General features: G+C 35.9%; 1 protein-coding gene across 13 annotated transcripts in view; it reads right to left on the reverse strand.

Annotated features, from left to right (window-relative positions):
• LOC131677221 (tensin-1) overlaps positions 1 to 17,563 on the reverse strand; it is a 659,813-nt gene that overhangs the window by 174,738 nt on the left and 467,512 nt on the right. For 12 of the 13 annotated variants that reach the window (XM_058956928.1, XM_058956937.1, XM_058956931.1 and 9 more), the window contains 2 exons: positions 14,373 to 14,423; positions 2,865 to 3,263 (listed from right to left, as the gene is read on the reverse strand). In XM_058956928.1, coding sequence (XP_058812911.1) covers positions 2,865 to 3,263; positions 14,373 to 14,423 — 450 coding nt within the window. Of the gene's footprint in view, positions 1 to 2,864; positions 3,264 to 14,372; positions 14,424 to 16,126; positions 16,550 to 17,563 lie in introns of those variants that run through there. The other variant, XM_058956930.1, reaches the window with a different exon arrangement.

Below are 17,563 nucleotides of genomic sequence, written 5' to 3' on the forward strand. Positions count from 1 at the left end.
CAGAATTTCGCACAAAATTTACTCTGAATTTCGCAAAAAATTTGCGCGGCATTTTGCACGAAATTTCGCGCGGAATGTTACTCGGAATTTCGCGCAGATTTTCGGCCGGAATTTTACGTGGAATTTGGGGCAGAATTTGACGTGGAATTTCGGGCGAAATTTTACGCAGAATTTTCCGTGGAATTTCACACGGAATTTCGCACAAAAGTTCACACGGAATATCACGTGGAATTTTGCACGGAATATCACGCGGAAATTGGCGGAATTTCGTGCGAAATTCTGTGCGAAGTTCCACGCTAAGATTAGCATAAAACTCAACCCAAAATTCAACGTGAAATTCCACGTAAATTCTGCGCGAAATTTCGCGCGAAAATCCACGGTAAACTCCGCGCTGTGAAATTCAACGCGAAATATTTCGTGTGAAATTCAACGCGAAATATTTCATGTGCAATTCCGCAAGAAAATCCGCGCAAAATTCTGCTTGAAATTCTGTGCGAAACTCCACGCGAAATCCTGTGCGAAATTCCTCGCGAAGTTTTGCGTGCAATTCCACGTCAAATTCCGCACGAAATTCAACGTGAAATTCCACATAAATTCTGTGCGAAATTCCGCGCAAAAATCCACGGAAATCTCCGTGCGAAATTTCGTGCAAAATTCCACACGAAATTGCGTGCGAAATTCATGAATTCAATTGTGGTTCCCTTACAAGCTCACGCAGGGATGTCCATTTTTTTAGGGTCTGGGTCGGTTACTTTGGAGTTTTCATATTTGAGGTCTTTATTTCTCATGGCTGTATTTTTGAAGGCGTGAATTTTTAAAAAATTCTTTTTTGGGAGTTTATACCTCTGAGGTTTGTATTTTTGGAGGATGCGTTGTTGAGGTTTGAATTTATCAGCGCTACATTTTCGAAGATGTGCATATCTGAATGCTGCAGTTTTGAAGTCTTTTTTTAAGATTTTTTTGAGAATAATATTATGGAGGCCTGTCACTTTGGGGTCTGTACTTTGAGGTGAGTATTTTTGAGGATATTATGTTTGAGGGTTGTATTTTTGAAGATGCAAGGGCAGCTTATTTGAAGCCGGTATTTTTAAGAATCATATTTTGAAGGTATGTTTTCTAAGGGTCTGTTATTTTTGGAATTCTTTTGGTGGTCTGTTCCTTTGGGTTTCGTATTTTCAAAGTCTTTATTTTTGAGGACTGTAGTTTCCAAGATTGCATTTTAGAGGTCTGTATTTTTTAGTATAATATTTTGGAGGTCTGTTACTTTGAGGTGTGTAGTTTTATTTTGATGAAATGTTGCTTTGGGTCTGTATCTTGTAGAATAATAATTTGGAGATTGCTCTAGTAACAATTGAGGTTTTACGGTGGTTTTATGGCCACTGATAAAACTTAGACTGTACTTGTAGCGTGCTATAAAACTTTAATTGTTACTTGGGTGGTTACTTTATGGTCTGTATTTTTGTGGTCTGGATACTTCGGGGCCTGTCTTCAAATTTGTGAATAGTTTTTTGAGTTCTGTTTTTGTGTGATCAATATTTTATAGAACTGGAATTATGAGAGCATTTTTTCAAAAGGACCATGGGCGACTTTTGCAACATCTGTATTTTTTGTGGTTTATTTTAAAAGATTGTATTGTTTAGTTTTATGTTTTGAAGGTCTGCATTTTTGACGTCTCTCGTTGAGGTTAGCAATTCCGTAATTTTTTCGGGTCTAGATATTTGAGTCCATATTTCTGAGGTCTTTATTTTTCATTGTTGATTCTTGAGTCAATATTTCTCCAACTTCTTTTGGAGGTCTGTATTATTGACTTATACATTTTGGAGGCCCATATTTTAGAGTTGTAAGGTTTGGGAGTCTACAGGTTAGTGGTTTGATTTATGGGTGCTGTATTCTTGAAGACATCTATATTTTCTTCAATCCTTCTTGAAATTTATACTTCTAGGTTCTTTTATTATTTAATTTCTATTTGCATTTTCAGGTCAGTATTTTTGTTATAAATTTTCAGGCACAGTATTTTTAAAACCTTTTAGGGTCTGTATTTTTGAGTTATATATTGTTGAATTCTGTTTTTTTCGTGGTCTTTATTTGACAGATTTAATTTTCGAAGTCTTAATTTTTTAACGTCAGAGGGCTGAATTTTTGAATGTATGTATTGTTGACATTCACATTTCGGAGGTCTATAATTTTGTTTTCGGATTTTTCGAGGAACATATGTGAGATAAGTAAGTTTCAGGGCTGAATTTTCAAGAACTGCCTTTTACGGTCTTAGTTATTGAACTGCCAATTTTCATTAAAATGGAAGCGTCTATTCAAATCTTAGAATACGAAAGCACTAAATATTGCTATTTGAAAGATGATTCATCTTTGAAAAACTTTTGCGGGTTCTCTTATTATTGAAAATTTCCCCAGATTTTTTTTTAATTATACGGTGAAGATTGAAAATTCACAAAACAAGCATTCTTTTAGTCCAAAAAACTTTCTTTTGAAAAGCCTCTATAACTTCTCCTCAAGCGTAATTACACATCAACGCATTTCTAGTTACAATTTTAAAACATTTTTCAAAAACACTTCTTTCCCTAATTTAGCCCTACGTCGAAAGGGTCTCTGGACCAGTGAAGTCCACATCATCATAGTCCATATCTAGGACATGTGTCAATGTCAATTTTCATTCAATTAGACAAGGATCTAGTTTAGTCATTGACAGCTTTGACAGGGAATTTCTATAATGTTCATTTTTATTTTTTAATAGCTACCAAAAACGTGATATACGATATGTAACGTCCATCTAACTAGAAATCGCCAACCACCTTTTACAATTAGAATTCTTATTGCTAATTTAACTTCATGATAACTTGAACGCTCACCTTTTCGTGCTTCTGTTCCAGCATCTCGATCAGCTCCCGCTCGTGCTCATCGACGAAGCCCGGGCTGCCACCATTGCGTATCCTCCGGGCGGGCAGAATCGACGCCAGTATCCTCTCGGTCACATAACTCAACCGTAGGGCGGATTCGTTTGATCCTGCGCTGATGTTGTTGTTATTGTTGTAACTGTGGTGCTGTTGCTGGTTGAATGTTGGCGTCTGATGTTGCTGCTGCTGTTGATGGTGCACCGAGTAATTATGGTAATGATTTCCGTTGGTGGTGGTAGTGTTGCCATTATTATTATTGTTATTATTTACATGGCCCAAGCTGGAGGTCGGCCGGGACTGTGGAAGGCGCTGCTGTGATTGTTGCTGCTGCTGCTCCTGCTGTTGAATCGGGAGCTGAAAATGAACGAGAGAGGTGAGGCGATTAATTGCGATTGATGGGTGGTCAAGAACAACTATGTAAACATGGCAAAACGGGTTACGTTGACAAAATTGACAGGTTGATTATTGGTAGGTTGAGAATTGATGCCTCAAAACGAACAGGTTAAAGAACCGGTCACGACCATTAAATATCATCAACAGCGTCAGCTGTCAGTTCAACCAAAACATACAAAACAAAACAAAATTGAGGTGAATTTATTTGATCAAGGAAAATTGGCTACATCCTCAAGATAATTTACACACGCCGGGCGGCGATCGAATAAGAATGGCCAAACAGCAATGATTGTGGGATCGCCAAAATAGCAAGATCTGTATGACCCTTCGTGACCTTCCCCCCAGAGGCTCGAATCCTTGGGAAAGCCAAAATCGAACCCACCGGTTGATGATGTAAGCCGATCTGATCACCATACACAGAAAGGGAGAAAGCCGTTTTTGCGTCTTCCCGGATCTTGAAGGATGTTTCTTGGTGGTGCCTAAAAGAAAAAGAAACGGCAGAGTAAAATGAGAAGTCGTCCGTCAGCTCCGCTGGTATTAAGACCTCCCAAAGGGAAATTTATGCACGGTACCAGACACAGAGAATTGATGCGAAATGCATAATTTTCGCTGCGGCTAAGAATGATCGTGACCGAGGTGGAAGCATAAATCACGACATTCGAGACGCTCGGGAGGGTGTCAAATGACGCGCATCCGCGGTGATCGGCGAAACTTGGACCAAACGATCGTAACCTGTTTTTTTTCAATCCGTAAGGTAATTTAAAAACCCTAAACGATTCACAGATTAGTCAAACAGATGCGTTACAATCTAATGGCGCTATTAGACGCTTAATAGTGCGATCAAAACAAATTCATTCTCTTCGAGTTTGCTTCCAGCTGCCTTTCGTCCTATTCGTTTCCATCAGAGCCATTAGGAACGAAGTGGCTATTTCAACCTTCTCTACACCCATACCAACTGAAAGTGATAATCAAAGCAATCTACGACTGCGGTTGGAATGGGCATTTTTCAACGCCGCCGCACGAGGTACTCTTTTAATTGAGAAACATGTCGCGTATACAGGCTGCCGCCCGCCATCTTCCTCCCTTCTGTCTGATCGATCCATGCCGGCCGGGCGAACACATCCGAAAGGTCGAACTGGTTCTGTCGCATATCGCGGTTCGTCGTAGAAGAGCATCCATTTTCGTTGTATAATTAATGAACTAATCAACCGACCGCCGCGCAAGTGCTGTGACGAACCGAAGGAGCTGTGACGGTCCATTAGCATGTTAAGTTCCAGGCGCAAATGCGCACAAGTTCTAGGCTCAAATGTGAGGATTTTTTTTGTTGCTAAAATACCATTTTTCTGTTGCACAGGCCTGTGCCTGCGCCGAAAATGAACAGCTCGTCCAGCCGATCCAAGGTGACGGTGACCACTCCAGTCCGGCTCCATGGTGATTTGTTACCATGGCAGTCTCATTAGCAGTGGGCTCACGTGTCGCCGTCGTCGTGTATCACGCGTCGGGCTGTGAAGTACAAGGTAGTCCCCCAGTCAGCAAACTGTTGGACCAAGGAAGATGATGGTGATGACAAGCGACACCTAAGTTTAGAAGACAGTCCAGCTGGGGAATGGGGAGAAAATTTGACAGCTAGGCGGTGGTTTTTTTTGTTTATTACTTCTTGACGCGTGAGATGTGGTGGACGATATGAAATACACCATTATGTCATCGCCTGCTATCTGGTACGATTTACGAAGTTGTGATGATTCTTTTTAAAGTGCGAATTGCTGCAAAGATGGAGAAGACTCGGTGTTTTTAAATATGCATTTGAGCCTGGAAGACTTGGTTTCAGAAAAGTATATATTGCTCATAAACTGAAGAAATATTGACATGGCAGCATGGTTCAGCAAAAAGATAATTTAAAATTGTAGGACGAACACGGAAACTACTAAAACATTCTCATTTCAATATTTTCGGAGAAACGGAAAACATATTTCGTGGAATTTTGACAAGCGTATTAATTTTCGTTAAAAATTGTTCCAAACGTATTCCACTTCTCCGTATTTTGACATAAATCTTTTAATGTGTTTAGGTCGTGTAGGCGTACCTCAATTTTGTCGATATTGAAAAAATATTGATTTTAAGGTGAAGATATGTGGAAGCCAGGAACGCACGCTTGTTGCTAGGCACTGATGCGCTTGTTTACATTGAGAAAAAATGGAATTGGAAATGAAAATTCAAGCGCACAAATGAGAGTTTTTGGACATTTTCCTTCGGTCATCTGCACATTGGCAGAAAATTTGAAGTTTAGTTAGTAAACGATTAAAGTTTCGCGGGTGTTTTTCAGTGGTGTGGTGCAAAGTGTTCTGAAAATGAGAAGAAGAAAAATAAGAGTGTTTCGAAAAGAAACCCCACGTGAAGAGGTGTGATATTTTCGCACAAAATAAGAGCTACAGATATAATTCCGTCAAAAACTCGGGTTGATTGTATAGGAAAATGTTCTAGCTTCCTCAAGTAGCAGTTTAGTGGTACACCGGCAAGGTTAGTGTATTGAAAAACGTATTTTTATATTTGCTCATGCCAAATACATGGATAGGCAGGGGAGAGGTGTCAGTGCGGCGTAGGAGCTATGTTGTGGCTTGCATGTATAATGTCCTTAACGTTGTCATGTTCGAGGCAGAGTTGCATGTTGTTCTTCGCAATAAAGTTTTATGCCTGGGCTAAATTTTTAAACGTTATCTACACAGAGTTTCTTACGTGGTGCAACTGTGTATATGTGTGTCCTTGAGATTAACATCCGTTTTCACTTTTTGTAACAGGTCAACAGCACATGACTGTAGGTCAAAGAGGATTTTTAAAGGTTCAAATCAATCGAAATTATATTTTCCCTCTTCACAGGCATTTTTTTTGCTGGCTGATGATAACAAGCGGCGATATAATTCTGTTTGTGAAGATCGATTTTATTTGCTATCAATTATTTTTAGCTGCTTTTTTACCAACGAGTTTATATGTTACTACGTTTTTATTGCCGCAATGTTCTACTGTATCGATTTTATTTGCTATTTTCGGCAGATTTATGACTAAGAAAAACGGAAGCAATGAAATTGAAAAACTAGTAGGTAGAGCGAGCCAATTGTATACTTAAAAGGGAAAAACTAGGACTAGCCAGGCTCATATGGACATGGTCGAAAGGAAATGTGAAGAATCTTTTGCCTTCGGCTGGTAGGACTTGGGCGTTCCACCCAAGTCTACCGTATGGTCGTTGATAGAACATAGCACATCGTCATTTTACATCCTGGCATCGGCCGCTTGTTACGAAAAAGCTTTAAATCTCCATATTCAACCGGAAATCTGTAGCAGGTTCCAAGTACTTTAGACGCAATTTCGAAACAGACAAGAACCAGTCATGTTTTTAGGAGAAATATCTGTAGAGATATCTTCATGGCCAGAAGTGGCCAAGGACAATCTGTAACATGATATTCTTCAATCGTATTGCGATCGATTGTATCCAGTAAAATGACGGGAATTCGTGCGAAACAATAGTGATACTGCTCTACTTATGCGTTTATGTTTTTACAAATTCTTTATTTTTATTTCAGGTGATAACTTTGCTCGTTCAAAAACTCATTCCTAGACGGCGCTTAAGATACCTCATATATCCCCTATTTTGAATCTCATTTTTATTAAAATGATTGTAATTTTATTAAAATGATTGCCCATGTAAGATATAATTGAAAGATATATTTAATATGCCTCATTATTATTCAATCAAATCAAAATCGAGAAATAGTACTGGTAATTAGGGTTGCCCCCTTAAGATTTCAAAGTAACTGATAGAACAATATTCGGTCAAGACTAAAATTTTAAAGCTTCGCCCAGAAAAGCAAGATGTAGCTTCCAATCTAGAGCAAGTAAATGACATTTCCGGACACAAGATCCTTACGAAAGAGTATCGTGTCTACGTACCCGCACACAAAGTGGAGATAGCTGGCGTAGTCACCGAGTGACCATGGGTGATCTGTAGCAAATTTCGCTTGCCCCAGGAGAAGTTGCCAGTTGCGAAAGTGAGCGGAATTTTTTTGCATATGGGTATCAAACATCATTAATTATTTGGGAGAGTCTGAGTGACAAAAAAGGCCGGGGACCTGACCAGCTCTGCCACTAACCGGAGCCATAGAAAAAACCTATTTTAATCCACCTAGCGGTGCAATTGTGCCTTTCTCAATCATGAATCACGAGAATGTGTGCGTTGTTTATATTCATTAAAAGCTTTTAAATGCATATATTACATTTTATTATTGTACATCACATGACAACTATATACAGGAAAATAAATCATCATTCGAGTTCTAAAATTTTGAAAAAGAAAAAACAGCCACGGTAATATTGAACTGAAAAAAGGTGCGAAATCGGCAAAGTCCCAAAAAGTCGATTTCTATAAAAAAAAATTTTTCGAGATAACATAAAATCTCGACGTTTCATGCATTTTAAAGATGTTTGGCATCAAAAATACGAATTCGATTTCTGAAATTTCATGGGGTCCCCCCTTTAAAAAAAAATTTGAGTTCCGGCTTATATGGGAATTTCATGTGTGACCGGACCGTTCAGTCTATATTTCCGGAACCATACAAGCGATCCGTGCGAAATTTTACAGACATCTGTGGGGATAATACAACTATCATTTGGGACTAAGTTTGTGAAAATCGGCTAAACCATTTCCGAGAAACTGATATGAGTTTGCTAGTTATGAAAGATGGCCGCTTTTCCCGGGCACTTCCGGAACCGTCTATGGTGGTCAATGTAGTCAACGAAAGTTTGTTTGGCCGTCGGTGACCTAGAACTGCAAAGTTAAGTTATTTGAGAGACATTTTAGCGAAATTTTTACCTTTTTTGCTTCCATCGGAGTATCGGTTTGAATCACAATTTGCTATGTGATCGCACGCCACAACCCGTAACTCCGGAACCGGAAGTCGGTTGGAGATAAAATTTAATAGCCATTTACGGGGACGCAACATCTTTCATTTGAGACTAAGTTTGGTTGATTCGGTCTAGCCATCTCCGAGAAACCGATGTGACTGTTAGTCTGAATTTGGATACTTCCGCCGGGGCTTCCGGAACCGATGATGGTGGCCAATGTGACCAAAGAGACTTTGAATGGCTGTTAATGACGTAGTACTACAAATTGAAGCAGTTGTGGTCACATTTTGGAAAAATTTTCACCATTATACATTCATTGCAGAATTTCTTAAAATCGACATTTTCTGCGTGATCGTACTCATCACCCTGTAATTCCGGAACCGGAAGTCGGATCCATTAGAAATTCAATAGCAGCCTATGGGAACGTTGCACCTTTCATTTGGGACTAAGTTTGTAAAAATCGGTTCATCCATCTCTGAGAAAAGTGAGTGAGATTGTGTTCGCGTACACACACACAGACGCACATACACACACACATACATACACACACATACATACACACAGACATTTGCCGAACTCGACGAACTGAATCGAATGGTATATGTCACTCGGCCCTCCGGGCCTCCGTTAAAAAGTCGGTTTTCAGAGCAATTGCAATACCTTTCTATTGAGAAAGGCAAAAAGGGTATAAAACTTCATGATTTTTCTGGAAGAAATATTTTAAGGTCAAATGTGGCCACGAACAATCTGTGGAAGGTTCCTTTTTTTTGCTTTTATTAACGACATTTTACACCGAAAAAAAATGTCGTTAATAAAAGCAAAAAAAGAAGGTTCCAGATGCCCCGGTAAAGTGACTGAAACTGATCTAAATCGTACTAATATGACTCCAAATTTCAAATCTATTTTTGCCTTTGTCAATAGATATATCTTTTCACAGTGAAATTTTATCACTTTGTTCCTAACTTTTTTTAATGCGCGATTGTTTTTCTAAATTTAGCAATTTTGCAAGGTATTCAGCGCCAGCCCTAATCCAAAAACAGCAATTAATAATCAATTGATTATTTTTGTTTGGGTGGCAGATGTCATCCATTAAAAATGCCCATTTTGAGCCAACGCGAAGATTCATCCATTTTTCCTTTTATAAAAATGATTTTGGTAAACGAAAAATAATTATAAAAAAAAATACATGTAAAATATTATTAATATGCCTCATTATTATTCTATCAAATTAAAACCGAGAAAAAGTACTATTTTCTTAAGCGGTAATTATGGCGGTTCCCTTAAGATTTTAAAGCTGCCGATGGAACGATATTCGGCCGACAAAAATTTCAAAAGTTCGCCCAGAAAAGCAAGATGTAGTTTCCAATCTAAAGCAAGCAAATGGCATTGCTTGAGATAAGATTCGTACGAAAGAGTATCGTGTTTACGTACCAGCACACAAAGTGGAGATAAATGGCGTTGTCATCGCTTCGAGTTTGATATTTGACATTAATTCGAGTTTGGATATGCTTGAGTACAGGGTCGGCTGTTTCAAAACTCCCCTACTCCAATCAGTATTGCTAGTTATTGCATTAAGGATTAGTTACAAAGGCCAAGATCAAACTCTTTCAGACTCGTTTCAGAGTTACCCAATAAACTTTCGCCGGGTCCACTTTGCCAAGGCTCGTCTGCCTGTTCGCCTTTTTGTACTGCGGATGCTGAGTTGCACTAAATGCGAGCAATTGGGCAACACGTTCACTCATTGTACGGCGATGTTGCAAGTGCGGATTCTTACAGATAGAGAATGCTGAGAATTGCGTGGGCCCACCATATGTTCGGAGTGCAAAAAGCACCAGGAGAAACTGAAGTGTTCTCTTAAGCACTTTTTTTTTGCAGAAATGCTGACGAGAGCGACACCCCCGACCTCAACAAACTCAGTGTGACTTTGATGATCTCTACGAGGAGACATATTTGAATGTCTCTGGAAGCTGTAGGAAGAGGAAGACGATTTTTTCTGGGTATAGATGCTCGATCAGTAGTTAAACCGTACACGCAAGTTGTGTGGCATTTTTTCGCTTTAGTATCTAACTTGCGACCAAGTCGGTCTGTAAGCTACTAATGAGACGAAGTTGGAAGACAAATATATGAATAATTAAAGTCGTGGTATAAATGGCCACCATGCGCAATATTGGTTTAATTCAATTTCCTTGCAGACAAATGAATTTCTTTAGTGTCATCCTATTGGAGCTGTAAAACTTGGTACTCGGAAGAGCTACCTGTCAGAATCACTTACTACAATTGCAGACGAGATGGGAAATATTCCCCACTAAAACACTGCTTAAGGCCAATTGCAGCTAGCCGTGATTCTGATTGTGATATTGAGTGTACCCGGTTTCAGATGTGGGGACGTGAAGATTTCATGATCGCGATCGTAACGAGCGTTTATATTTCGCGCTTGAGATCACGATTTTAAATTTCTAAATGCTAAAATGTTCACTTAATCACCGGATCGTTTTCATGTTTGCGAGCGTAGATAAACGTGGATGATCGCGAAGGGTTCGAGTGTTTGTATGTTAACTAACGGTCCTTGACCACATTCCGCATACACAAATCGCTTGCCAAACCATTACCTTTTACCGAATTCACCGGTAAAATTTACCTATCGGCATCATCGACGTCCTAGCCTTTACGCACAGTGTAATATTTTCACTTCCATTAAGGCATCTTCTGTTTCATGAAAGTTTTTAGATGGATTGTCACCTTGGCACTTAGAAGTACCCAGCTGTTTAGCAACATTATTTCGAACAGGACTGCTTTATTTTATTCGAAATTGATCTTTCGCTTCATTGATCCGGGCTCTCGTCCACATTTCGGTGCGTCGATAAAGCCAAAATCCTCACCAAACTACCTGATTAAAACGAGTATTTTTTCGATTTAGCTGTGTTTTTACTTATCTTTGAGTTTGCAATCTTTTTTGTTCTTTTCGATTATTTCCACTTTTTTCGATTTTTTTGACATTTTTTTGATATTCTTTTTTGACTATTTCGATTTTTTATTGTTTATTTTTTTCGTCTTTTGATTGTTTTTTTTTATTTTTTCGATTTTTTAATTGAAAAATGAAAAAAAAATCGCAAAAAAATAAAAAAATGAAATATTTTTAATCGTTTTAATATTTTTTATTTTCTTTTGAATTTTTTTGTGATTTTTTTCATTTTCTTGCGATTTTTTCGTTTTCCGAAACTACTTGTTTAAACGTGGATTTTTTTTATTTAGCTGTGTTTTTACATATCTGTGAGTTTTCCATCTTTCTTGTTCTTTTTTGATTTTTTTTAAATTTTTTTGACATTTTTTTGATATTTTTCTTTGATTATTTCGATTATTATTTTTATTGTTTATTTTTTTGTCTTTTGATTGTTTTTTCGATTTTTTTGATTGGAAAATAAAAAAAAATCGCAAAAAAAAAATTTAAAAAAATATCAAAATGATTAAAAAAATCAAAATATTTTTAATCGTTTTAATATTTTTTTTAATTTTTTTTTTCATTTTTTTGCGATTTTTTTGTTTTTTGATTTTTCAATTTTTCCTCTTTTTTCAATTTTCTCATTTTCTTCGATTTTTCAATTTGCTCTATTTTTTCAATGTTTTCTAATTATTAATGCGCTTTTATTTTTTCAAATCGTTCAATATTTTCAATTTCTATGATATTTGGGATTTCTTTGGTTTTTTGTTGATTTTTCCCGACTTTTTCATTTTTTTTCAACACATGCGATTTTTTTTTATTTTAATTTCTTTTTATTTTATAGTTTTTCATTTTATAGATTTTTTTTAATTTCGCTTTTTTGACTTCTTCGATTCTTTTTTAATTTTTCAAAAGATCGTTTTTTTATTTTCCCGATTTTGTATGATTTTGACGATTTTTTTAATGTTTGAAATTTTTTCGATGTCTTTGATAATTTCTATTTTTTTAATTAGATTCTGCGATTCTTTTAACGTTTTCAATTTTTTGAATATCCCGATCTTTTAGAATTTTTCTTCAAATTTCTTGCTCTATTGTTGGTTTTAAGGATGTTTTTCATTTTGCGGTTTTTTTTTAATTTCTTCCATTTTTTTATTTGACAGTTATTCAAATTTTTCGATTTTTTCCATTGTTTCCATTTTTTATTTTATTTGATTTCTTAATTTGTTTTAAATTTTTGAGATATTTTGATATTTTATTTTTTTATTATTTTGTATTACTACCTAGTAATACTATTAGTACCTTTTTATCAGCCCCTTGGTGAACTTCAGGCTGATAAAACGTGAGCATCGATATTTCTCTTTCTTTTTAGGAACCTGAAGCTCTTAAAATATTCTTCTGTAGTCCCTAGAAATAGCCTCATAGCCCTTTCTGATTATTTAGTTTAAATCTCCCTTAAGGGGGTCTAACAGTACAAAATTCATAAAAAAAATAAAATTCTTATTTTTGCATATTTAGGATCTCTAAGATAAGAAAAACAAGCTTAAAAAAGGATTTATTCGAATTCAAGTTGGTTCGTCTGCTAGAGCCCATCGAATTACCAACTATCAATTTTCATACGAAGTTGACAAAATCGGGGGTAGAAAAAATCAGGGGCTGATAAAATCGGAAGGCTGATAAAATCGAGTCTTTTCTGTAGTTCATTTTTTCGCATCTCGAGTTTTTTTTTAATTTTTTGGATCGTTAAATTTTTTAAATTAATTTTTTCTTTTGAATTTTTTGTTCGTTTTTTCCGATTTTTAGTTTCTTTCTGTCGTTTTCATCGTTTTTATCATTCTCTTCGATTTTTTCAATTTGCTCGATTTTTTATGTTTTTAATATTTTTGATTGTTCAATGTGTTATAATTTTTTATTGAGTTTTCAATATTTTTTCGATTCCCGGGATTTTTTTTTCGATTTTTCTGGTTTTCTTCAATCTTATCGATTTTTTGAGTTCGTTAATTTTTCCCACTTACTTCGATTTTTTCATTTCACATTTGGTGTTTTGACTTTTCGATTTTTTTAATTTTTTTTGATTCTATGGATTTTTTTAATTTTTTCTTTCAGTTTTTTATATTTTATAGTTTATATTTATATTTTCGATTTTTTCAATCTTGTCGATACATTTTTTTTGTATTTTTTTCGATTTTTCTAATTTTTAATCTTTTGAAATGTTTCTTATTTCATTGATTTTTTAATTTTTTTCCTATTTTTCCCATTTGCTCGATTCTCTCGATTTTTTCGATTAATTCGATTTTTTAATTTTTTAGATTTATTTGATTATTTCGATTTTCTAAATTTTTGAATTCTTTCAATTTCTTCGACTTTCACGAATTTTTAGTTTTTTTTCGATTTTTAGAGTTTGGTTGTGTTTTACATTCTTTCGTTTTTTTCAATTTAATTTGGATTTTTTCGATATTTCTTGTTTGGTTTTTTCGTTTCTTTATATTTTTTTGGATTTCTTCGATTTTTTTGATATTTTTTTTTATTTTTTCGATATTATCGATTTTGTCAATTTCTTCGATTTTTTATCTATTTTTAGTTTTTTTTAATTTTTTCGACATCTTCAATTTTTTTGTTGTTTTTGATTTTTTCGTTTTTTTTTCAATTTGTTTTGGATTTTTTCGATATTTCTTGCTTGGCTTTTTCGTCTCTTTATATTTTTTTGGATTTCTTCGATTTTTTTGATATCTTTTTTTTTTCGATATCGTCGATTTTGTCAATTTCTTCGATTTTTTATTTATTTTTAGTTTTTTTTTTATTTTTTCGACATATTCAATTTTTTTTAATTTTTCCGATTTTTATTTCTTCGCTTATTTTTTTTTTTGATTTGAACCATTTTTTCAATGTTTCCAGTTTTTTCGATTTCTCTCACATTTTTGATTTTTTAAATACTTAGATTCCAAATCACTCCCTTCCAGTTTCGTCAGATGACTTATTGAAATATTGGGAATAGAGCATTTATGCATAAAATGTTACCCATTTTAATGACCACATTGCGAAAATCCGAAACACACAAATTTGTTTTTCAGGATGTAAATACAGACACACAGTGAAAATCAGCTATCTTGTATCATCCGGTTTCGTGCAGAATTCGTGCTTTTACTTTCCGGCACACCATGGAAAAAAACAACGGCTACCAAGCCAATGTGAGTTTTTTATCCTTACGAAGAGATACATTTAAAGCATTTTTTCTCACTTACCGAATTGTATTTGTTAATGATCTGTTGCTGCTCATCTTCGTGGTTGTTTTTCTGTAATAAAAGATAGAGGAAACGAAACATTTAGAATGCAAATTCATCATGCATCTGCTCAAAAAATTACAATCAGCAACAAATAAACAATAAAAAAGAACACACACACACAGAAACAGAACGAACCGAAGAAAAAGAAGTAACACAAAGATACCACAACGACGAAGAAGACGACACACCACATTGTGCGTTCTGCAATCGCACACATTTCGCTGGAAAAACTAAGAAAACAGGCACACGCTTGTGTACGAGAAGATCACTAACTTTTATTGGTCGTAAAATTAGCCATTGCGGGGTGGAAAGCAGGAGAGGGGGTTCTTGGCGGAGGGGGTACAAACAAGAGAAAAAGAAATAATATTTACACCACGTTGAATGGCGGCGGTGTGCGCGGTAAGTACAAAGTTGATCTTTCGCCGTTTCGCATTCCAACTCCACGATTGAACGGGAAATGTGCGTGCAAAATTGTTATAATCTGCAAAATTATCTTTATTTTGCGTGTAGAGAACGCGAAAGATAAACCGTAAAAAAGTTAGTCGTTAAAATTAACCGAGAATATATGGTTTGTAAACACGAACAGAGTGAGAATATGATACAGCGAGCTCCGGCCTAACTGACTGGGTATCATTTGGATGTCCCGGAAGAAGTTAGTTTAAAAAAAAAATCTTCCTAAAATAATATTTTTCCCCCATTAAATCCACAACCCACTTAAGGTAACAAGTTAATAAACGAACTCTCATTCGAATAATAAATTGCATCGCGGCATTTTAAGACAGAACCGAATTACAATTATGTGGCCAATTTTGCTCTGTCCCGCGCATCTCACCCTACCAATCAAACCTCCTAGCAGCAGGGAAAGCAACAGCAGCAGCAGCGACTCTCATCTGCGTGTTAAAAATGCGCACACATGAAAAAGTGCCGACAAATGGCTGCACTGGGTATGCAAAAATGAGTGCCGAGAATGAAACCGAACCCAAACATACTGCCGGGCGCTGCTTCGGAACACAATCAATCTTTCGATTTTTTTTCGATTTTTCTTCTTCTCTTTATAAGGTTTTCCACTTCTTTTTTCCGCCGTTGTTTGGAATTTCATACAAACGGACGATCGCGAAATTTTTGGCGTTTGTTTGAGGGTATATACCCCGTTTTAATGTTTGATTTTTTTCCAAAGTCTTCGACATCTTAGACAGTAGTAATTTTTGACAGTTGTCGTCATTCTGGTTTTGACTAGGATTTTATGTAATGAATTGAGGAGCAACCGTAAACCTCACTCTTCTTGACCGTACGCTTGTACTGTTTACATGGACGTAGAAAAAAAATTGTGAACGGCTAGATTCACCGCAGCAAATCGCAAGGAATTTTTCGAAGTCCATGTAAACAGTACAAGCGAACTGTCAAAAATGAACACTCGCGTTCATTTGTGACGTCACCGTAAGCTATCTTTTGCACATAAGACCTTTCGATTAAGTATCGTAGAATTCGTGTCGGACTCCAAAAGGTGTCTCGACATTTTGTGGACAAAATCTTTATTTTTATCCTCAAAATCTTTCATGTGGGCCAGAAAAAGATTTCATATTTGACTTGATCAAGGGAGTAAGCTATTTTAAAAAGTACAAAACGAAAAAAATCAAAGCAATTAAAAACAAATCAGCGCAAAAAAACGAAGCAAGCCGCGACGGCAAGTAGCCTTAAATCTACACACATACATTCTCTAGGAAAAACGACGCATGAAGCACGGTGAAAGCAACCCGATGGAGAAACGTCGTTATCGAGCAGCGCGGTGCGTTCGGATCGCTAGCCTCATCGTAGTGGTCATCGTACATAACGCCCAGAGTGCCGAGGGTGAGTTTATTCTCATTCGATTTCAGTTGTGTGCGTGTTATATGCGCACGTCTCACTGATGATTCGCTGTGTTCGTGTACCGTGTTTTTAAACGGCACTGACAGGAACCTAACCTATGAACTTATCCGCTAGTGGTGTTTGATGATTGCATTGGATCGGAACTTTTTACAAATTAGGATTTTTTTTTCTAGTTTCACTCGTTTCAGTCTTGTTAAGAACCCGTTTTCTAAAGGCACGACACTGTCACTTGGTTTGTCCTTTCTACGTACAGGCTAAAACTTGCGGAGATTGTTTGTACACAAACGGTTTCAGAGGAATGCTTAGAAAGTTTAAAACTGACCTGTTGAAACTACAGAATAAGTTCTTTTGGCAATGAGTAAATCGTGGTTGAAACCAAAACTTAAGGTTGCTTGTAATTTACGAAAACAATTTCAACGATTTGACAGCTTAGTTTTAAACTTCGCAAGCATTATTCTGGAATCATTTTCTTTGACATTAAAACGATTAGTAGCTAATGATGTCCCGTTAGTACAGAAGATCTAAATAGTTGACGAATTTCGCGCTACATCGTATACAGAGTTGGAAGCACCCTCTCAGATTTCAATGAAACTTTCTGTACATGAGAACTTTGTCACAAAAAGCCACTTTGCATACTTTGTTTTTTCAAAAATGATCTAGACTGTCTTTTGAAAAAGGTCAAACTTTTTTTACGATTTTTTTTTCAAATGGCTATAGTCTAAAACTGACAAATCCTGCAAAAAAAAAAATTGTAGGAGTGAACTTCACAAAATAAGACAATTTTTTGAATAAAAATTCTTCCTCGACTTCTACACTGAAAAAGTCGATTTTAATAATTTAAAAAAACAAAACAAAAAAAGCCATCTTTGATTTGGATGAAATTTTGTTCCTAGATATGTAATTATGTTCCCTACCTACCGTCAAATATTCAAGTTGGGCACTTTCAAGGAAAAAATGTTATTTGAAAAAAACTTTCCTTTGTTCAAACTAAACTTTTTGTTCAGTGTATTTATATCGAAAACGTATTCAAAGGCTGTAGAGATTTAGTTCTCAATTATAAACTTACTGTGTTTTTCAATGAACAAGTCTTTTTTTCATGATGTAAAATTTATAAACGAATGCATCAGAAATGTTGTTTTTTTTTAAAAAATAATTAGTTGACTCGACCAGATGAAAATCTTGTTCTGCTCAATTGGACCGGCTAACGCTAAAAGAATAGATTCAAATGTACAAGCCACAAATAAATTTTAGAACAAATATTCATGCGGACTTTGGCCCAATTT

Source organism: Topomyia yanbarensis, chromosome 1 (genome assembly GCF_030247195.1).
Source record: "Topomyia yanbarensis strain Yona2022 chromosome 1, ASM3024719v1, whole genome shotgun sequence".
Taxonomy (NCBI): domain Eukaryota; kingdom Metazoa; phylum Arthropoda; class Insecta; order Diptera; family Culicidae; genus Topomyia; species Topomyia yanbarensis.